Source organism: Vipera berus (assembly GCF_964194415.1).
Source record: "Vipera berus genome assembly, chromosome: 7".
Taxonomy (NCBI): Eukaryota; Metazoa; Chordata; class Lepidosauria; order Squamata; family Viperidae; genus Vipera; species Vipera berus.
Window position 1 is genome coordinate 13,375,053 of NC_138209.1, and position 23,709 is coordinate 13,398,761.

At 39.8% G+C, this 23,709-nt stretch overlaps 1 protein-coding gene across 2 annotated transcripts; it reads right to left on the minus strand.

Annotated features, from left to right (window-relative positions):
• Positions 1-1,799: 1,799 nt before the first annotated feature.
• On the minus strand, positions 1,800-22,372 carry LOC308671124 (estradiol 17-beta-dehydrogenase 11-like; the record flags this gene model as incomplete). Of its 2 annotated transcripts, XM_081333162.1 has the most annotated exons (8): positions 1,800-2,417; positions 2,578-2,694; positions 3,600-3,737; positions 7,783-7,889; positions 10,048-10,179; positions 16,516-16,623; positions 21,748-21,867; positions 22,078-22,372. In XM_081333162.1, 8 exons carry the CDS (start codon positions 22,150-22,152, stop codon positions 2,342-2,344), a joined length of 873 nt encoding a protein of 290 aa, XP_081189288.1. In that variant the 3' UTR covers positions 1,800-2,341. The 2 variants fall into 2 exon arrangements, with proteins under 2 accessions (XP_081189288.1, XP_081189287.1); XM_081333161.1 differs by lacking the exon at positions 22,078-22,372 and having other exon boundaries at positions 21,748-21,957.
• Positions 22,373-23,709: the final 1,337 nt, after the last annotated feature.

A 23,709-nucleotide genomic window follows, 5' to 3' on the forward strand; every position in this document is an offset into this window, starting at 1 on the left:
TGTGAAAATAATTATCCAGGGATGTACACGATTCTTTGAGTGGGGAAAGATATGAGTTATTCATGCCAGAACCTGCTGAGTATTGACTATTTACAAATGGTTGGCTTTTTGGTGTTCTCTGAACTTGGTTGTTTTTCTGAACATGCCTCATTGCCAGGCTGAGTAATAAAACTCGTGCACTTGGAACTAAACTTGCTACTAGCGGCGAGTCTGCAATATTTATTTAATTCATTTATCAAATTTAGAGATTGTTCATCTCATTCTCAGATCGACTCTACATATCTATAGGTGTAATTATGTTCCTTAATGATGGGAACAAATTGTGATCTCGACTAATCGTATTAATTATATTACTAATTTCCAGGTGGAGAGTGCAAAAGTTGGGTTGAAACTAAACATTAAGAAAACCAAGATCATGGCATCCGGCCCTCTCAATTCCTGGCAAATAGATGGGGAAGAAATGGAGGTAGTGACAGATTTTAGTTTCCTGGGCTCCAAGATCACCGCAGACGGGGACTGCAGCCAAGAAATTAAAAGACGCTTGCTCCTGGGAAGGAAAGCCATGGCAAATCTAGACAGCACATTAAAAAGCAGAGACATCACCCTGCCAACAAAAGTGCGTATAGTCAAGGCTATGGTCTTCCCAGTTGCAATGTATGGCTGTGAAAGTTGGACCATAAGAAAGGCTGAGCGCCAAAGAATTGAGGCCTTTGAACTATGGTGCTGGAGAAGACTCCTGCAAGTCCCTTGGACTGCAAGGCAATCAAACCAGTCAGTCCTAGAGAGATCAACCCTGACTGCTCTTTAGAAGGCCAGATCCTGAAGTTGAAACTCTACTTTGGCCACCTAATGTGAAGGAAGGACTCACTGGAGAAGAGCCTAATGCTGGGAAACGTTGAGGGCAAGAGAAGAAGGGGACGACAGAGAATGAGGTAGCTGGATGGAATCACTGAAGCAGTAGGTGTGAGCCTAAATGGATTCCAGAAGATGGTAGAGGACAGGAAGGCCTGGAGGAACATTGTCCATGGGGTCACGATGGGTCGGACACGACTTCACAACTAACAACAACAATTTCCATGTGAACCTTTAAAGGCTATCCCAAGTAAAGTGTATTGCAGTAGTCAGTGCTGGTGGTGATAAATGGATGAATTACAGCTGCTCAATCCTCCTGTACTAGGTAAGGCCACAATTGGTGCACCAGCCAAAGCTAGGCAAAGAACCCACCAGCTACAGCCTCCATCTTCTGTTTAAGAAGCTACATGTCCAGAAGGACTCCCAAATCACCAACTTGCTCCTGGATGTATAGTACCTGTCCATCTAGGGGTCATAATGGCACCAAAGGAGAACCTCAGCATATAAACAGCAACTCAGTCTTACTTGGATTCAATTTGCACTGTCCTCTCCCACCTAGACCCTCAAGGCCTCAACATTAGTATAAAAGGACATATTTTCATGATGATGGCACAGCTATCTGGTATTCAGGCCAATATTTGTATGTCTTGCTTCCATATTGTTTCCTGCCTGCCTTTCCAATTTAGCTTTTCTTCAGAGAGTGTTTTCTATTCCTAACAATTCAACATGTTGCTCCCAACCTGAAAGTCACTTCTTCTCAGATACTGGGCCAGTTAATTTCCTTAAACACTCATGAGATCAAATAAGTAAAACAAAAACAAAGCCAGATCACACAGAATGTGGAGATCGATTTTGTCTAAGAAAGTACTTTGAAATCAGTGGGTTTGAAGTTACGTTTATGTCTTCTTTATATGTTAGGAAGAAATAAACTCATCAGAGTGTTATACTAGTACTTGAAAAAGTTATTTTAATATAGATTTGTGAAGAATAGTGGTTGGAATTCCTTTTTGCAGGTTACGTAAGAAGTACAAAACAATATTAGAAATGTGATTTCAATAACCTAAATTTTTATTTATTTATCTATCTATCTACCTATCTATCTATCTATCTATCTATCTATTTATTTATTCGGTTTATATACCGCCCTACTCCCAAAGGACTCAGGGCGGTTTACAAGGCAAAATTTAAAAACAATCCAATATAAAATTAAAATAACATTAAATTAAGTCTAGCCGCAAAAATTAAATCACAATTTAAAAACATTAAACCCCTCAGTCCAGACCAGATAGCTCAAAGAGCCAGGTTTTTAGGTTCCGGCGAAATGAACGAAGGTCGGGGGCAGTCCGGAGTTCCATTGGCAGTTGACTCCACAGGGCAGGCGCGCCCACAGAGAATGCCCTCCCCCTGTGGATCGCCCATCGGCAATCCTTGACCGGCGGTACCCTGAGGAGGCCCTCCCTGTGGGAGCGCACAGATTTGATGCTTTGAGTCATTCTTGTTTCTTCACATCAAAACTGATATCCAAAATCTTTTCGAAAGCCACCAAAGCACGTTCAGGAAGAATTCTGGTGGGGGGAAAAATAGAGGAACATTAAACAAAAATCTCAAAACCTGCTTCAATGCAAAACCTTGATTTCATTGCTTATTTTTTGATATGCCACAAGATGTATTTTAATTCTAATTGTCAGTGCAGAAATTCAGCCCTTAAGCACCCTGCATACATACATTTCCATCCAAGTGTATATTGTAATGGAGAATGGAATAAGAATCTTGTTTTGATTGCAGAGGATCCCATCCATGAGCCTCCTTGCAACTCCCTCAGGTGTCAGAATAGGCAATATTCTGGAATTGTAATTGTTGACGTTATTAATAGTGAGCTATTAATTCACTGAAACTCAAATACTTTCGCTACCTAAAGAGAAGGAAGGACTCAGTGGAGAAGAGCCTAATGCTGGGAAAGGTTGAGGGGAAGAGAAGAAGGGGACGACAGAGAATGAGGTGGCTGGATGGAGTCACTGAAGCAGTAGGCGTGAGCTTAAATGGACTCCAGAAGATGGTAGAGGACAGGAAGGCCTGGAGGAATGTTGTCCATGGGGTCGCGATGGGTCAGACACGACTTCGCAGCTAACAACAACAGCAACAATTAATTCACTTCATTTTAAAAGAAGTGACTGCTGGGTCTTGTGGACTACAGTTATCAGTGACACTGATTCTATCTGCTCGATGACAAACCCATGGCCTTAAAGGTGCATGAACGCCAGTTCCTCTTTTGTAGCTGCCATAATAACTTATTTTTGTTTGTAGAAATATTTTTGGCCTTGGAAGCATTTATACAAAAGAGGGGGTGGTGGTGGAAATTGGGGCTGGGGTGTGTGTGTGAAGGAGAATGGTAGTCCAGAGTCTGGTTCAGAAATCTGCCTACATAGTGCAGAAAAATCAAGTTGGAAGATGGAAAGAAGAATCTTCTGGGCATGGTGGGGGGAAAGTTCAGGGTTTGACCCAGCTACTCTTTCCCATGGCAGCCATTTTGGGAGAGACTCCAAAATATGCCCTCCAGATTCTGTTGGTTTCAAATGGTTAGCAATGTGCATATAAACTAGTGTTTCTCAACCTTGGCAATTTTAAGATAGCTGGATCTCAACTCCCAGAATTCCACAGCCGACATGTTGAAGTTGAAGTCCATATGTCTTAAAGGTGCCAAGGTTGTGAAACTGTTCTATGCTATCTAGACCCACCTTGCCTCTTACCTTGACTGTGGGTTTTTCAGAAACCCCGTGTTTATAAAAAATGGACACAAGCAGGTCGTCTTGATCCCATCTTTCCCCAAAGCAGATAATTCTTTGGTCAAGCCTTTGTGAAACCCTAAAGCGGCAAACTTGCTTGAGCTAAACAGGAGAGGAGAATTAAGGGAGAAAAGAATTTTATTTCTTCCATTAAAAAGAGTTGAAACCAATTAAAAACAGTTAACAACAAAAAGACAGGAAAGAATGCAATCAAACCTATACAGGCCCTTCATGAGCTCCACTTTCCCATAGGATTCCTAGGCCCAAAATGTTGAGGCTTTTCCAGATGAGCAACGGAATTGGGGCCAACCTCACCTCAGGGGAAAGGAGATTCCAAAAAGTGGGTCCCCCACCAATGGTGGCTTCAGGGACCAGCAACGTGCTTCCCTTCCTGCTGGCCCTGATGGTATGGGGGGATGTCATTGGGGTAAGGCAGTCCCTCAAATAACCTGGCCCCATGCAAGGTGGAGCTTTAATGTCCATGGAAGTCTGATATGCAGGGTGTGAATGTATCATCATTCAGTCCTGTAAGCCCCTCAAGAGGCTTATAAACAAGCTTACAAAGGGAAGCAACGTACTATTGACTAGAATTTTATGCAACTCTGGTCTGATAGTTTTCTCTTCTCACAAGCCTTTCTCCTCTCCTCTCAACTTCAGTGATAAAAGAAAATATATGTAGCTTTAGGTTGAACCGTGGAGTCCTTGGTGCTCTCCAAGCTTGGCTATTTTCCTGAAGATGTTTCCTTACCCAGCTAAGTAATATCTTCAGTGCTAGAAGGATGTGGGGTTTAATCTCTGCTTATAATCTACTTTGTTTATAGGTTTATTGTTTACAGGTTTATTTATGTTTTGTAGTTTTATACTTTATAATTCTGTTTATAAGCAATTGTATACAGGTAGTCCTCAACTTACAACCATTACTGAGCTTGGAATTAGTCTTAACTGTGCTGGTTGTTAAATGGGTCATCATGTGATCACATCTGATTTTACAACCTTTTTGTAGCAGTCCTTAAGCAAACACAGAAGACATTAAACAAATCCATTGTTTGCAATAGGTTTTTTTTATAAAACAGGAAATAAATGCTGGGTTTTGGCTGGGTTTTGACTCAGCCTTCCATCCTTCCGAGGTAGGTAAAATGAGGACCCAGATTGTTGGGGGCAATAAGCTGACTTTGTAATAATGCCGCTTGGGGGGGGGGGGCGAAAGCCCTAATAATAAGCAGGCATATACATAGAATGAAGGCTATTGCTAAGCACATTGATTTGTGCTTTAGATTGTAAGCCGCCCCGAGTCTTCGGAGAAGGGCGGGATATAAATGGGATTTTAAAAAAAATGTTGTAAATCACAACATCAAATAACAACAAGATGTCAATATGTGAAAATATGAGCCAATTGCTGAACATCCAAAATGCAACCTCATTACTGCGAAGGGGAGCATCGGGATTTCAAATCTGGGTCATAAGTAGCCTGGGGGAGGTCCCTTCACAGTTCAAACAGTTGCTAAGCAATCAGTTGCAAGCTGAAGACTACCTGCATAAACAGAGAGCAAATTCCACTTCTAGCACTGAAGATGTTACCTAGCTTTCATTATAGAACAGGAACAGAACAGAACAGAACAGAACACAACAGAGTAGAATAGAACAGAATAGAATAGAAAATATGGAATGGAATGGAACAGAATAGAACAGAACAGAACAGAACAGAACAGAACAGAACAGAACAGAATAGAATAGAATAGAATAGAATAGGACCTTGGAGGTCTTCTAGTCCAACCACCTGCTCAGACAGGAAACCCTATACTGTTTCAGACAAATGATTGCCTGGATAATAAAACCTGCAAGAAAACAACCAAGCTCAGAGGGCACCAAGGAGTCTCCAGCCTTCAGTTTCTAAATATGAATGACTCCTAACATTAACAGAAAAAGGCTAGTGAACTATTGTTATGGACACTAAAATGGTCCATAAAGATTATATAGCCAGATGTTACTCATTGTTTTTATTTCCTCCTTTGAAACTGGATGTGGATTTATTTATTTATTTAGCGTATGGCTGGTCACACACAGAATTAAAAGCACTTCATATTTACAAGTTAGAACAGTTAAAACATTTTTTTTTTAAAAAAAGAAGCAATTATAAAACCTAAGAGGAAAACAGAAATAACATTTCAGAGTTTAATGTCGAGTTTGGAGATCCAGTCAGTAGCTGCCGTTGTTACGCAGAGGAAGTCCTTAAAATCTCCTGGGTATCTTCTATTAGTGCATTCCCTCACTATATGTTGGATAGTCTGTCGGGGAGCCCCGCAATCACATTGTGCTGAAGGTGTCTTTCCCCATTTATACAGAGAATTGGCACACACCCCATGAGTCGTTCTAATTCTATTGTATGTCACCCATATGTGTCGGAGTAGATTAAATCCTGGAGGTATACTATTAGGATTAATATGCTCAGAAATATCTTGGGAGGTGTAGCTACTCCATGCTTCCATCCACTTTTGTATAGTGCTCTGAAAGTTACTCGCGTCCGTGGCAAACCTTAAGCCACACGTGCCTCCTGGGTGGTGCTAAATGAGTAACAGACGGACTGGTAGCCAGACATCCATGAGGATCTCCTGGCTTCACACACAACTCCACAGTCCTTTTAAGGACTAAAAAATAGCAGAAATAACAGAAATAACTGGATGGGGAAGCTGATTAAGAAAGAAGCAAAAGTGTGTGTGTGTGGGCGGGGGGGGAAAAAGTAGTCTGGTGCAAACTGAATCGGCTAAAAAATAAAGTTGGAGTTTGGGCAGGTTTCTCACGATGTTGGTTGTAAATTTAAATTGAGAATGATAGATTTTGGGTCTCTGTTGAAATAGTCACCCCATGCATTTGTACATAAACTAAATATTTCAATGAGTCTCCTGAGATTATTTTCAAAAGAAAAGCAAATGCTAGACATTCTCACCAAGTGGGAAAACTAAAATAGGTTCAACAGACATTCTTAATCAAATCCTAATTCAGACATGTCAAACACAAGGCCCACCGGCCGGATGCAGCCTGACATGTGGTTTCATCCGGCCTGGGGGACCTGATCTGAAAAGAGTGAAGGACTGGCCTGCCACACCTCGGCCTGGCACAGGCCGACTGGATGCTAATCTACAACCTGGTTGTGTCCATCAAAGCCAGAATGCACTCAGCCTTAAATCCACGGGGCAGCCCCACTCCATTCCTTGGGTGCGCACGCAAGTAGAGTCTGGCTTCCCTGCTGGCTGACTTCAGCCAGGATGCCAGCACTGGCCATCTCCTGTGCGCACACCCGGGGGGGGGGGAGGACAGAGGCAGTGGAGCAGCTCCTTGCTGGTTGCAGTGGATCTTAGGCTGTGTGTGTTCTGGCTTTGATGTACACAACCAGGTTGTAAATCAGCACCACCTCCTCCCCCCACCAGCACCTCCAGCCTTGCAGCCACGAGGCATCCCTTTCAACGGGACTGCCCCCACCCACCCACATGGTATAGGAATGGCCAGCAGCAGCATATTAGTGCTGGCAATCTCTCCTGCTCTCATCACCCCTTCCTGAGTGTGGAGGGAAGGAAAGAGCTGAGAAGGCAAAAGAAGGAACAGAGGGAGGAAGGAAGGGAGAGTGGGAGGGAGGGAAAAAGGGAGGGTGGAAGGAAGGAACAGGGAGGAACGAATGGAGAGTGGGAGGGAAGAAGGAAGGAACAGAGGAAGGAAGGGAAGAAGGAAGGAATAGAGGGAGGAAGGAATGGAGGGTGGGAAGGACCATGTCCTGGCACTCGCCCTGGTCCCATCCTCCTCTGCTGGAGACCCTCAGATCTGCCCCAGTCCTACCCAGGAATCCCTGAAGCAAGTGATGTCGAGCTGGCCACACCCACCCAGTACGCCATGCACACCCCAGCCACACTCACCCAGTAGGCCACACCCATCCCAGCCACCCCCCCCACCCCCCGAGGGCAACCACAATGCTGATGTGGCCCTCAATGAAATTGAGTTTGACACCCCTGTCCTAATTGATTCTAAAAAATTCCCTACACTGAAATAAACTTTGGGAAGAGCAGGGTGGGCTGTACAGATAGTCCTCAACCTAAGACCACAAGCTTATCTCTACTATCTTTTGATTTCAATAGAAAAAAAACCCTCTCATACATACCAATAAGGCACCAGAAAAGGAACTGGCACAAGCCCACCAGCTGATGCAACAGTGACAATATGACCATGGTTATTTTTCATCATAGCTGGCAGGAAAGCTTTTATTGTCTGCAATTAAGATTCCACATGTGACCAAAAAGAAAAAAGAAAAAATACAACACCCCACATTACCAGATGCTTACGTTTCTGTATTTTTCATTCAGAAACACACACCTTCTTAAATTGAATAATTCAAATGCAAGTTATTTATAATGAAATAATTTCTCCCTCTTCAATAATCACTGGAAGCACTGGTGAACGTAATAGTGTTACTGCATATTTTTCATATGCAGTAATAGGACTGACTAGCACTGACGATATTACCTAGTTTGGGCAATGAAACATCTGCGAGAAAACAACCAAGCTCAGAGAGCATCAAGAACCCCTCATTTCAACCCTGAGCTGCAAATATTCTCCTTTATTAATAATAGGAAATATTTAGCCTCAGTCACATGCTATTTCTTTAAGAATAATTTATCTGGGATGAGGTTTAGTTATATTAGGTCTTCTCCAGTCCAAGTTCAGACTCGGTTTTTTGCACAGATCCTATCTTGCCAACAGCAGTAAAGCCACCATAATAATCTCAAGGTTAGAATAGTAGACTGGGATCTTTGAGACAGCCCTCAATAAGAGACCGGATACAGCAAAGTCTGGTAATACAGATGATGAACAGGCCTTCAAGAGGTATTATAGGGCAGCGATGCTGAAATAGCGGCCCTGATTAAAGCTGCATTCAGGTCTAAATATAAGGTGCCCATTAGGGCAGGAGTGGGCAATTAATGTATTCAAGGGGCCACATGAGAAACTGGGGCTGTTGTGGAGGGCTGAACCAACATGGTTGTGAAGGTACATAGGCATGCAGGCACACACACAGGTAGATTGGAAAAAAAAGCAATTGCCTTCAATATAAAAACAATGCAGTTGTATTGCGTGCATGGCGTACAGTTATTTATATTTGATTTCTAATTTCTGATTGACCTCATGCTGGATGGACAGGGACAGACAAAGGGTTGTATGTGGCCCAGGGGCTGTAAAATGCCCAAGTCTGTGTATAAAGCTTTACATGACTTGAGCCCAAATTATTTGCAGGACTTGTTATGCCTACACGTGCTCCCTCATATGCTTAGATCTTTAAGGAGTCCATTTGTTAATCCCATTATGGACATGCATAACACTACGGGACTTTCATGGAGGAAATTACTGTTAAAAAGGCCTGTTTGTTATAGCAGGATGCAACTAAAGGCAGTTTTTACTGAGACTTTAGAGAATTTTAAAAAAAAAATTCTTGAGAGTTCTGGGAGATAGATTTACCGTAATATTTTTTTATTATATTTGCAAAATATATGTGCAGAATCACTTATGGGAGTGAGCAGTATATACAGTTTTAAAACAAGTAAGTACTGTTACTATTTAGGCTACCATATCTTAATGTAATATTCATAATATAAACGTTCTGATATGCAGGCGTTTTGCATGGGTTGGTTTTGTTTTTTTTTTGAAATGAAGAAATTTGTACCATATGTCTTTCTTAAATTTCTTAAAATTTTTCTAGTTAACCTCACTTTTCTATCATGGCCAAACTAGGAAAACAGTGGTTAATATATCTGAGGAAATGAAAACCAGGAGATTAAAGAACAGTCTCAACTTGGCTTTATATCTTTCTTGCTCCAAAATTGTTAATTGTAGCTTTCGACTTCAGATAAAAATCAAATACTTCCTTATGCTTTTCCTTATTGCTTTGCAAAACAACTATATGCGAATGCTCAGATTTCAATTGTACACTAGCTGATATAGACAGCCCACTCTTAATTAGCTGCAAAGTTCAAGTCAAATAAGGAATTTTCATTTGTCCAAATCTAGGGTTGAACGAAATCCAGGAGATGGAAAGTAATTTTAGAGCTCTTATTGGATTGCATGCGTTGGAAGTTGGCAAAGGCTACTCTCAATCTGACATTATGGAATCTTCTTGAGTCGTTTCTTCCTTTGTGCTTCCTGTTTTCCTTTCCAGGCCATTTATCATACTGGCATATCTCAGTTTTATTGTACAGTTTTCTGCTGTCGTATTTTTGAAGCAGTTAGCAGAAACCAGTGAGTTGCATTCTAACCTTCCCCAATGACATTTTTAGTTAGGATCGTGCTTTAAGGTCCTGTAAACTCAATTAAGCTTAAGCGCTGTATCCCCAATATTAATTGAATAGTTAAAAAATAAATTCTTAGTGATACCTACCCAGTAATGAGCTACACTGTTGATTTCATACATTTTTTGTATATGCGTGTCCTGGGTGGAAAGCAGGTCTCCTGCTACTGCCATACCAGCATTATTAATTAAAATAGTAACATCTCCAACATCTTTTTTAACCTTTAAAGTTAAGAAACAGAAATTATTAAACTTTGCACTGGTTAAACTTAGTTTTCTTCCTATGTTGCTGTATAGATCTTTGTACAGACTGAAAGGCACAGTAAAGACTGAACATTTTAAAAGAAAAATGCACATTTACAAATTCTAGATCAGGCTTGGCGTTCTACAGATGTGCTGTTTTTCAGTCGTTAGCACTAGAATTTTGGGACATATTGGGATAGTCATGTAAGGCTGATTTATAAGGCAAGTGACATAATCAACCCATGTATACATACAATGATTCTATGAAGAGGCTATTTCGGTAAAACTGAAGTGCTTTGTTTTTGTTTTAAAATTATGTTGGCCGCTGCCCAGAGTTGAACGGTAAGGTACACTTCAAATTAACAAGCAAGTATTCACTGGATAGAGGGACGCGGTGGCTCAGTGGGTTAGGACGCTGAGCTTGTAGATCAGAAGGTCGGCAGTTTGGCGGGTCGAATCCCGAGTGCCGCATAACAGTGACCGCCTGTTACTTGACCCAGCTTCTGCCAACCTAGCAGTTTGAAAGCAAGTAAAAATGCAAGTAGAAAAATAGGGACCACTACGGTGGGAAGGTAACAGCGTTCTGTGTGCCTTTGGCGTCTAGTCATGCCAGCAACATGACCACGGAGACGTCCTCGGAGAAGCGCTGGCTCTTCGGCGTTGAAACAGAGATGAGCACCGGCCCCTAGAATCGGAAACGACTAGTACGCATGTGCGGGGGAACCTTTACCTTTTTATTCACTGGATCTCACTGACAAAAATGTGACCCTGAAAAACAAACACTGGAGCATTTCTAGGTGAGTTGGGGGGCAAACAAGATAGACAAACTAGAATTCCTCAAGTTTGGTGCGCAATGAGATGGGTGAAAGAAGCTGGGGCTCTGGCTTCTCAGCCCGATTTTGTTCTACCCGGCGACTCCAAAGGGTCGGAAAGTTGCCCTGGAGGGGCAACGAAGAAAGAGGGATGTTTCAGGAGTCCGGATCACATGGCAATCGGTCTGGGCAGACTGAAGAAACCCTCTGAAAGGACGCAGGAAAGGCTGTTGGGTTCGCCCAGACAGCCCAAGTCGTCACCAGCTGAAAAAAAAGCAAGGCACCATGGTGCTCCGCTAAACAGGTGACTGTCAACAGCGTGCTGAAAGTGGGTGAGCCAGTTTTTTTCCCCTTTTCCTTTTGGAAGTACAATTAAAAATGTTGACCCCCTGATTGGGAAGAGCAAAAAAAAAAAAAAAGGGAAGAACCCCCCAGAAGGACTAAAGGAGAAGGTTAAAGGCGGCAAGCAACTACAAGGGGGAAGGCTTTTTAAGGAATACAAAAGAGCTTTTAAAACTGAACTCAGATTCAAAGAAAGACTATTTGATTTACAAGAGGTGGAAAAATCTTTTTTAGCTATAATTCTAAGACTAAATAAGTACAAACAACTTTAAAAGAAAAACTTTGTAGCAACTTTTTAAAACCAGACATTGATTAAACAGCCTAGTGGTGAAAGAAGACACTATAGCAGTGATGGCGAACCTTTTAGTGCCCAAGAACCGCCCTGCTTCTCACCCTGCCCCCCACCCACAGGGCCACCCGTCACCTCCACGGCCTGCCACAGCAGATCACCCAGGCAGCCCAGCAGCGCCATGGTGGCCATGCCCTCTGCCCACACCCCATAGCGGAGCGCGAGGTCGGAGTCTTATCCCCGCTGCCCGGCTCCTATGTCCTTGGGTGCGCTGCTCTGTGTGGGCCACACCAGGGGCGACTCTCCTGCGAGGGGGCTGCTGGTGAGGAGGGGGCCGTGGGGGGAGGCAGGGCTGGGGCGACGGCAGGAGTGCCCACAGAGAGGGCTCTGAGTGCCACCTCTGGCACGTGTGCTAGAGGTTCGCCACCACTGCACTATAGTAATATTAAACAGTAAAATAATCTTACAGTATGTGACCTTGAACAACACCTGTTATAAACAAAGTGCCTTTGTGTGAGTTTTTAAGTGAGAAGACTCTTCAGAGCTAGACTTGTTGACTCTGGATATAATTAAAACAGAAATTATTTGAAGACAGCGAATGTTTTACATCTGAGACCCAGCTGGAGGAGTTGGATTTGGCCTAAAGAGGTTGGATATTTTTTTTCCTGGCTGGATTTTAAACTAAGATAGCTGGCCCTTTCCCCCCTTTTTTTTCTTGTTGCCTGCTATATTCTGTTTACTCTCCCTGAGATATTGGATTTAGCCTAAAGGAGTTGGCTCCCTCTACATTTTGGATTTTAGCCTAAGATAGCTGGCTGGAAGAATGAGTACATCAAACCTTACCAGAGTTATGAAAAAGAACTCCTCTGTACCCTCTGTCGGAACACCTAGTCCAACAACTCAGACATCTATTAAAACAAGATTGCTGCCTGAGAAAATAAGCACAGCACAATTAGAACAGAAAGAGAAATCTGAGCAAGAGTGAAGGAATGGCCAGAGAACAGAGGATTACGAGATCTACTAGACCAGGGGTGTCAAACTCAATTTCATTGAGGGCCACATCAGCATTGTGGTTGCCCTCAGGGGGCTGGGTGGGTGTGGCCTGGGTGGGCGTGGCCTACTGGGTGGGCATGGCCAGCTCTACATTGTTCGCATCAAGGGTGCCTATGGGGGCCTGGGCAGGAGTGGGACAGATCTGAGGGTCTCTGGCAGGAGGAGGGTCTCTGGGCCAGGGCCAAGGCAGTGGGGGCCATTCCCTCACTGTTTCCAGGATGGCTTCGCGGGCCGCATGAAACCACTTCATGGGCCGGATCTGGCCCCCGGGCCTTGTGTTTGACATGTCTGTACTAGACCTAAATATAAATAACTGAAACGGAGAAAGAAAATGGGATTTTTTCAGAGAAAATAAACGGATTAAGCTCCCCATGAAAAAGAAGGGAAATTTTTAGGAAACTAGAGAAACTACAGAAATTAAATATAGATATAATTTGCTTGCAAGAGACACATATAAAAAAAACATTATAAGCTGTTGGAATACTCCAAAATTGGGAAACTTTATTATGCATCAGCACAACAAAAGAAAAGAGGTGTTGCGGTATATATTAAAGAGACAATAGACTCTAAAATGATTTGTTCAGATGAAGAAGGAAGAATTGTGATGGTAGAAATATACATACATCAAAAACAAATATTGTTAGTAATAATATATGCACCAAACAACAATCAGGAAGAATTTTATCCAAATCTTCATAGAAAAAAAAAACAGAATTGGAGTACCAAAACATTTGTTTAATAGGAGACTTTAATGCGATTGTGGATGGGACAATAGACTATAAAAGCAGTAAAACAGGAAAAACTGGAAAAAGAAAACTACCTAAGGCTTTTTTTAATATGACAGAAGAGATTGGAATGCAAGATGTTTGGAGGGAAATTAATCCAGAAAAATTACAATATACATTTTATTCAAATAGTCATACAGTAAGTTCTGGTCTAGAATCGATATGATTTGGATGACAGGAAATTGAGATAGAACCAGGTACATGGGCAGACCACAACCCTTTAAAAGTGAAGTGGAGAGGAATACAAAAAAAAATTAAGATGGACTCTGAATGAATCTATATTAAAAGAAAGAAAATTTATAGAACTAGCAACAAAAGAAATGGAGCTTTTCTTTAAAGAAAATAAAAAAAGAAGATACAACACTACAAAATGTATGGGACACACAGCTAAAGATTATTTTAGAGTTATAGCTATAACTTACATGGCAAAGAAAAATAAACAGAAAAGAAAGCAGTATGTACTATTAAAAGAGAAAATTGGAAAATTAGAATCAGAACTGCAAATGAATCCGCAAAAGAAGACCTTGAAAAGAGAAATGGAAATAATAAAACATAAATTAAATTTGTTGGACTCAGAAAAAGTGGCACAGCAAATAAAAAGAGCAAAATAAAACTTTTTTGAAAATGCAAATAAACCAGGAAGATGGTTAGCTTATAAACTTAAAAAAACAGAAGAAGAAAATGATAAACAAATTAGTAGATGAAAAAGGTGGTCTACAATTTACAAAAGAAGAAATAAAAAAGATAATTAAAGAATACTACAAGAAACTTTCTGATATAGAAAAAATTCCAAGAGAGAGAATGATTCAATATTTGGAAGGAAATAACCTTCCAAAAATTCCAGAAGCTTATAAGACTATGTTAGAGGAAAAAATAACAATGAGGGAAATAACGGAGGCCATAAGAAGACAAAAAAATGAAAAAACACTGGGGCCAGATGGACTACCAGCGAAGTTACGTATATAAAACCCTACAAGACACACTAAGACAGTGAACCATTAAAATACGTTTGTAATGAACTCTTGTTGGAGGCTAAACTTCCAAATACGTGGATAGAAGCAAACATCACTTTAATACCAAAAGAAGATGCAGATTTGACACAAAGAACTACAGACCGATATCGTTACTGAATGTGGATTATAAAATCTTTACTTCAATAATGGCAGAGAGACTGAAACGATACTTAAATGAATTTATACATTCAGATCAAAATGGTTTTTTACCAAAGAGACAAATTAAAAACAATTTAAGAGTGATAATGGATGTATTAGGATACTATGAATTCCATCCAGGAAAACAAGTGGATGCCCAAAAGGCATTTGATAATGTTTCCTGGCAATTTATGATTCAACAATCACAAATCTGAGGGAACACCTGCTGCCGGCATCAAGTTCCCTTCGTCCTGTGCGCTCCCACAGGGAGGGCCTTCTCAGGGTGCCGCCGGCAAAGGATTGCCGGCGGGCAACACCCAGGGGGAGGGCCTTCTCTGTGAAGAGATGGACAGATTGACTATGAGACTGAAAGAAAAAGAAGAAACGGACTATTATCAAACTTGGGATTTATTTTACCATTGGCTGGAGGAAAGAAGAAAGGATTAGGAATTAAATACCGTATGTATTAGCGTGTAAACTCAGACAGCACGGTGGTTGAAAAATTATGATTGTATGTATGGGAAAAAAATGAATAAAAAACTTATATTAAAAAAGATAAACAAACTAACAAATAAATAAATGTTCCATTTCTTTCTTCAAGAAGCAACGGGTGAGATAACTAGGGGAAAATTTAGCTGCAAAAATATCTACATGATGCGGACTCATCCCACGGCTGACAAGAATATAGAGGTAGTCCTTAACTTACAAGGGCAATTGGAAGTGGAATTTCCATCGCTAAGCCATATGGTTGTAAAGTGCAACCCCATTGCTTAATGAGGGCAGTCTCTGCAGTGCTGGTTGCCTTCGTGATCTGAATCCCATAGTTGTTAAGTGAGGGAACTTTCTTCCTGCCTGCTTCCCACAGCCAAAGTTAGTTGGGAAAACAGCAGGAAGTTGCAACTCCCAGGCCTGCAGACAGTTAAGAAGCTGTTTCCGGGTGACAGAGGGATTGAAGGGGTTCACAGGGGTCCAGAGCAAGAGCTGAGGAAGGTGTGCAAGAGGCACAGGATGGGTTGGGGAAGGTTTATGAAGGTATGTGGGAGTGCACAGTGGCCAGCATTGTGAGTGCAGAGGGCCTGGAGGAGGGTGCATACGTAGGTGCATACCCCAGCAAATAGTGATCTTGCCTGCCAGCTTGCCCACTGACTTTCTGGAGAAGCTGGCGGGGAAGGTTGGAAATGGCAATCACAGGATCATGGGGTGCTTGGCAAGTGGCTATAAGTGCAAACGCCACATGTGTTATAAGCGCATAATGATCCCACGATCAAGGAGTTGCCGGGAGATCAGGAACTCCAAGGACCAGCTGTAACCACCATTTGTTCAGTGCCACAATTTGAAATAGTCACAATAATCATAGCTCATATTTATAATTATTTATATTTATATTCATATTTATTTATAAATAAAAATATTTATTATATTTTTCGTAATATCAATATTTCTGTTTTTTTACCAACTTTTGGAGATTGTTAGTCCTGCTTGAAATTTTAAGAACAGCCTCACAAAAGGATTAAGGGCCTTCAAGCTCCCAATTTCCCCTTAACTTTGTTCTTGTTTGGGACAAAGGGGCGTACTTTGAAAGGCAGTCCTTGGTAGCATCTGTGCATTCGTTTGTCTATGGAGATTCTCAGTCATCCAGGTCATGGTTGTCCCAAAGGTGCTTTTTCAAAAGGGGTTTTTTATATTAATATATGTCAGTATATGAATTGTTACACATCAACAATTAGTAATTATTTGTTCCACAATAACTATATCATACTGAATAGGGAGATATAGTTTCTAAGCTCATTAGAATGTGATAATCTTTTTTTTAAAGCTGGTTTTCCAAAACTTTATAAAAAAACAGGGAAACAACACACTCATTTACTGTACAGAATTCTCACTTTCTCAGCCGTGCTGTAGATTTCCTCTCTCAAACTGCAGTCCACCAAATAAGGATATGCTTCGACTCCCAGCTTTCTGCATTCTTCAGCTGTTTCCTCTATGCCAGGCTACGAACAGTAGAAAGGATAAATATCGTTTACTTCTGCCAACAAAATATTACTGGGGAAAAGGTTACTACAATGTGAGCACGATCATAGTCCCAGAATTTAAAGTTCATGTCTATCCAAACCAATATAGATATTCTGAACGGTCATGGATTGGCTTCTCTAAAAGGATGCTTCCTTCTACGTGGACTGGACTGTTAACTGAATCAATGGTAGAGCCATCTCCATTTTACTCTGTCCCGTGAGTAGTCGGAACTAGTTGGCCACTATGCATGTTCAGTTTTCACCAGGGGATTCATTGTGTCTTGCAAATAGAGACTGTAAGATACAAGGATGATTTAGGATCATGCAGTCTTAGTATAAAGGTAAAGGTCCCCCCGCACATGTGTGCTAGTCCTTTCCGACTATTAGAACTTCATGTGATCTTGAGTCTATCTAGGTTGTCTTATGTCAGAGCACAAAGAATTATGACCACATGTTAAATTGCAGGTAAGCTAATTTATTGGTCTGGCCCATACATAAGAATGTAGTTAACTAAAGATCAGCACTAAATTGGCACTAGATAAGAGTTAACAGAATTCAAGAGGGGTTGGATTTAGACCCTCTGTGGGAAGATAATGACTTCAGGCTGATTCCTCATTATTCTTATTCTTATTAATTATTATTATTATTTATTTATTTATTATTATTATTAGTTTTCTAATATTACAACTACATAATCAAAAAGCAACGTGGCGACTGAGTTGCAATAATGCAATTACATACAAATATGATTGGTATAAATCTCAACCTAATACAGTAAATATTTCCACTCTTCCTTTTAATATACAGTCTCATATTTGAATTAACACAATTTTTATTTTAATAATCACATAAAAGCAACTTTCTTACATTTTATCAATAGTTTTTAGTTTACATATATCTTATTTATGTTAACACTCATTTTTTTAGACAATCGATAACCTAATAACTTTTTCCCAATTTTGATTTACCATTAACATTTAGATTTAATATTTAATATTGTTCATTTCCAAATTATAAATGACCCGAATTCCCTTTATCACAATTCCTCACGGAATCTGATGTTCAGGATACACGTCTTATCTATTTACGTTCTTGCCATTTACATCGACAAATTAATAATACAATATAATATTTTTATTTTCTAATGATTTCCAAATATCTTAAATTAGTAACCAAATTTTTTATTTCAATATTTAATACTTCCTCTCTCCTCCTCTTCATATCTATCTTGTATTTAAGCTAGTAATTTTTGTTCTTAATGCTACATAAAAACACATTTATTACATTCTTCAATTTTCTTTAGCTTATTTCCAAATATCTTAAATGACCAAAATTTCTTGTATTTCAATGTTTAATACTTCCTCTCTCCTCCTTTCTATCTATTATCTTATATTTAAGCTAATAATTTTTATTCTTAATGCTACATAAAAACACATTTATTACACTCTTCAATTTTCTTTAGCTTATATACTGTATATATCTTAATCACCTTTACATGACCACTATTAACCCAATATTCAAATTTAATTATCAATACTTATACTTCTAAATTTTAAATGGCTAAAATTTCCTTTATCTCAGTTCATATTCAAAGTACACATCTTATCTAAGTCTATTCCATTTTAATTCTCATAAGTAGACCAAAATCCCATTCTTCTTAAGTCTTATTTTAGCTTTTTTCTTTGCCAAATCGTCTACCATATCTATGCTTTTGAGTATGTCACTGCTTTAGTCACAGATATCTGGACACACCCGATTCGACCGATCACTGTGATGGAAGACAACGAATCTGTGGTTTATATATCTGAGAATCGCTTTACAGTTTCCAGGTCTAGACACATTGACATCCATTACCAAAATATAAGACAGGTAGTTAAACAAGGTTTTGTTAAATTGTAGTACGTGCCTACACATGATCAGATTGCTGATATGCTGAACAAACCACTTCCTACAGCTCAGCACGAGTATCTGCGTAACAAGATGTGCCTTATCTGAGATTTGCGTCGCTGATAAAAGAAGGGGATGTCACTGCGTTTTTTTTTAGTTTGCCAGCTTTGTTCATTTCTGTCTGTACATTTTCCCCTGCTCTCTGCACCTGTGTTACTATCTTATCATGTAACCATAGTGAATGTCACATGTACAGCCATGTTATGGTTTTACTCTGTTTTGTCCTACTAAGTGCGCATGTCTAGAAAAAGTTTTCTTTTACTTTGTATTCTGTCTGATAAGAGATGTAGTCAGCTAGGAGCTTTTCTTTTGCTTTCCAAGTAAAGTTTTATATACAGTAGAATATGCCTCGGTTTTCTTTATTTTTTACCACGGTTCATCGCCCTCTGATAGGGGAGTAATAATTCTTCCCTGACAGAGTCATCAAACAGATCTCCTTGTATTGTTATATTTTTTATTTGACGTTGAAGATAACATCCAGTCGCCATTTGAGAGGTCTAGCCGTTCTAGGTCATCTCTTTGTTTTTCCATCTCGATGTTGTTGTCTTGCACTGTTTGTCGTCTTTTCCATCTGTTCTTCTTGAACCTCAGGTTCCTTCTGGTTTATATAGAAAATATTTTCTTTTCCCCATATTATCTGTTTCTTTTCTGGATTTTCCTATATTGTGTATAGGAAAGTCTTCTGTCGTAGCATTTAATTGTTCCACCTTTTCTGTTGCGTTCTGTATAGGTAATTCTTTAGTTGTAATTAAAATTTGAGTTTGCAAGTCCAGGCTGCCTTCTTGTTTTTTTTAATAGCCTCTTATTTCTTCACCAGCTATAATGAGAGTTTGGAGAAATTCTTTCAACATGTAAATAATTTGCTCCTGATCTTCCTCCATCAGAAAAGTCTTTCCTGATTTTCTTCCATGAAAGTATGCTAGACTGGACTAGAAGTTTTACAGTCAGGGATTTCAAAAAGAAAGTTTTTCCCCACTGGTTTAGGAGCAGAGCTGGGCTTCTAATGTTCCAAGGTTGCAGATGTCTTATCTATTTTCTGGGCTGTCAGCCAAGTCTCTTTTAGACAATAACAAATTGAAATATCAAGTTTAGTCACAAGATGTCGCTCCTACCATTAGAAGCTGTCCTCTGAGCTCCAAAGTTATTTTAATCTTTTCAGTTTTGCTTTTGTTTTATAAAGAAAAACCCAGATCTTCAGTGAAAATAAAAAGAGAATAAAGAACAGAAAATCTTTTAGTCCACAAATTTTAGGAAATAAAATTCTGATTGGGATCCAATTAATTTTTTCCCAACGTTTTAAAACTCCCCTGAGTAGTAGTCGGTCAGCACATTTTCTAGAGGGAGGGCTGAAATCCCCCTTCCCTCTACACAGGGGGGAAAGTACTTAAGCAGCTTATGCAGGTACAAAAGAGAATTAGGATTTAAGAGAGGTAGATCTCACCCAGTCTCTTCTGTGCTGCTTTGAAATTGCCTGATGGAAAGTGTGGCTGTCTGCAGCCTAGTGACGAGTCATATTAACATGGCCGGTCTTTCGTTCGCTGGTTTGGAGGGTTGTGCCAGCTCTAACGAGAGAGCTACTGCTCTCCCGCGAAGGTCCCTCCTTGCTGGTTGCCCCTACAGGGTGACTTTTGGCCCTTTTCAGGGCCCCCCAGAGATGCGAAACTGGACGAGGAAGACTGAGCTTGTCTTCCAGGCGTCCATGGCGGCTGCATAGCAAACCGGAAGCCCAGGCTGATTCCTCTTTTGACTCAGCCTCTATCTGCTCTCCTCCTATGTCTTATTTCTATTGTGTAAATAGGGATGTCTACAGGAGAAAGAGTAAACAATATTAAGATGACTTTGATTGCACAGTTACAGACATGATCTTGCTACACCTATATGTAAACCACATTTTCCATCTTGTATTTCACGTTTTATACAATTTCAGAGCTACAAAAAACAAACAAACAAACAAGCAACTGACCACAAAATTTGCCTTTAAATGATTTATACAAACAAATGTAATCTTGCGAATAACAATATATATGCACAAACATTCTGTGGTTGTATGAAAAAACTTTCTTTGCTCATTTATTTGGAACTTATTTGCCAAAAGATGCCATTAAAATAATAAAGTTAGCATCTGTATGTAGACAATCATCTTAAAAAAGCTAAACAGGCTTGCAGGGTGGGTGGCTGGGTGCTGCAGCGGTTGGTTGTAAGGATGAATTGGGTATGTGTGTGCTGCAGCACACCTCCCCCCTCCCCCCACTTCTCTCCCTTCCCTAATTTTAAAATGGGGTTATATGTAGCTTTTGAGGAGTCTGTTGTAACTTTGAACACTCGTTAAATGACCAGTCATATCTTAAGGACTATGTATACCTTTTTTAGTGAGAGATTTTATCTCCCGTGTATACATTTACTTGCAGCATTTTCATTGCTGCCTATAGCAGTAGTAACCTAATAACAGAGTTGGAAGGAGCTCAAACAGGAGATCCTATACCATTTTAGACAGAGTAAACTGTCCTGAATACTAGATAAACATAAATATTTATCTCCAGTGGCTGCTTAAGGATGAGCAGGCAGAGATCATGGCACAGGTGGCCAGATTCTGTGCAGCAGCATTGGGGATTCGCCAGAAACATAAATAATCATTGTAGATCTTTTAATAATCTTTTATAATTGATTTTATTACGTGTTTTATCCAGTTTTAGAGTATACTCATGGTATTTTTATTGTCAGGTCAGTATGATTCAGTTTTCTGAAGATAGCTTGTTTTTTATATATTGCCTGTAAAACTAGCCAGACCTTGGTCGCTCATTGATTGCATCATGGATTGTGACGTATTGCTATGTCCTCTTGTGATGGTTCTGTTAAGTTTTGTTTTATTTGCATGTTTATATACTACTTATTAGATAGACATGTTTTATGCTGTTTATTTAAAGCTTTAAATAAAATGCTATTTCTGCAAATTACACATGCTTATTTCTACAAGCTCCTTACCTATTTTTCAAACATAACAGAAAGCATACTGTACTGCCATTGGAACTTGTCCCACAGATATCTTTAATCTTATTTCCAGGAATCTTTGTCAGCCTTTTGTTTGTTTTCCTTTCTGTCCTCTCCCCCTCTCTATCTTGTTAATTTGCTAATTCCAAAGTAAAATAATTGCCGTACCTTGCTTATGTCCCAGAGAACCAATCGGCTTCCATGTTTGGCGAATTCAAAGGCTGTTAATTTTCCGATGCCACTTGCAGCTCCAGTGATAAGGACAATTTCACCTGCCACAGATTTCCTCTTCACAGGAATAAAACATTTCACCAAAGCTTCAATATAGCAATAGGTTGCAAAAACTGAAAACCAGAGGAAATGAAATATGGGATGCATTCTTCCTTTCTTCTACAAATGTCAATTGACAGACTGTCAGGAGGACTTTAAAATAAGTCTTGCAAAACACCCCACCCTATGCAAATCCACTTACAAAATGAAGCAGAAGAAAAGACACACCTGCTCTTTAAAGATTATCACAATCAGCATGTTGTGCTTCCAAACAATCCTTTTTCTTTTCAGCAGTTCTGACATTCAGAGAATTTTACGATAGGATACATGGTAATATTTTTTTTCCATTCCTTCTTCCATTAAAAATACAGAATCGCTGCAGAATAATTTTTAATTAGAAGGAGTAGATGCTGTTGAGTAAAGCTGAACAGTAATATATTTAGGATTAATAATAGAAGCTGCTTTTTCACCCAGGGAATTGTAATAGAAGGAGAAAGGTGTTCTATATGTCCGTCACCCTGAGTTATTTCTAAAAATAATAAAGCTGGGATATAAAAATAAATAAATAAACCAACAGTAGAACCTATTTGCACAAAATGGAGAGATTGCAGCTGTCTGTAAAACAGGATTAATCAAATGGAGAGAAGAAAATGTTAATATCGACAACTAATCATAATGGTGATATAGAGTCACACAGATCATTTTTTTCCTTTTCCTCTCCTTAATACTGGGGTTCCCAACCAGGGGTGTGAGACGATATTCCAGGGGGTGCAAAAACTTGGGTTTTCAAAATTATAGCATATAAGCATAATTTGTTGCTGTTATTTCAAACTTTTGTAAGGGGCACGGGGCAAAGAAAAGGTTGGGAGCCACTGCCTTAATGGCACTTTATCCTTTTTATGAAATCTCTCATGGGACCTTTTCCTGCTACTCAATGAAAATATTCCCTACCCATCCTTAGCTTGGCAAAAAACCTACCTAAGGATAAAACCTGATATTTCCATTATTATTCCCGATCCTGCCTTTATTACCTCTGTTCTTGGACCTTGTCAGACTCCTAACTTCCATCTAGATAACTGTGTGTGTTATGATGGGTTTGGGGGGAGGAGATTTCGGATTCTGGCATCCCTCCATGAGTGCCGATGTTTCGTTTCATTACTAAGACTTTTTAGATAAATAATATGCCTGCAATTTGTTTGAATTGTCTTATTTATCGGAACCATGACAAACAAGTTCAAAATCCACTTTACACTCCTTCAGGCTCTCTTTGGATGGAAGGGGCATGAGGAGGAAAAAGCTAATTTACTATTGGAATAATTTAAAAGTGCCTCAGGAATAAAATTAAAAGAACGTCTTAGAGATGTTCTTTAATTTTAAAATATCTACAGATCCCTCACATCCTGGACCTAAACTGTTTCAAGGCCTAAACTTCAAGACGTGCTATAGGATTGCACGGCAAAACAACTAGACACAAGGACAGTTTTTCCCCCTATGCCATCACTCTGCTAAACAACTAAGTCGTACAACACTATCAAACTAGTAAAGCTGTATTACTATTATTCTCCTCATTTTTCCTATTACCTTTCCTTATCTTCATTGTTGCTTGTATGATTTATGTTGTTTGCTTAGCTAGTATCCTAGGACAATCACTAAGTGTTGTGTCTTATGATTTATGATGAATGTGTTGTATTTTATGATTTATGATGAATGTATTTTTATGTTGATTATGATCATGATTTATCAGTTGTTTGTATGTACGCTCAGAGCTTATGCACCAGAGACAAATTCCTCGTGTGTCCAACCACACTTGGCCAATAAAGAATTCTATTCTATGAAGTGGTCCAAACAAAGATGTCACCA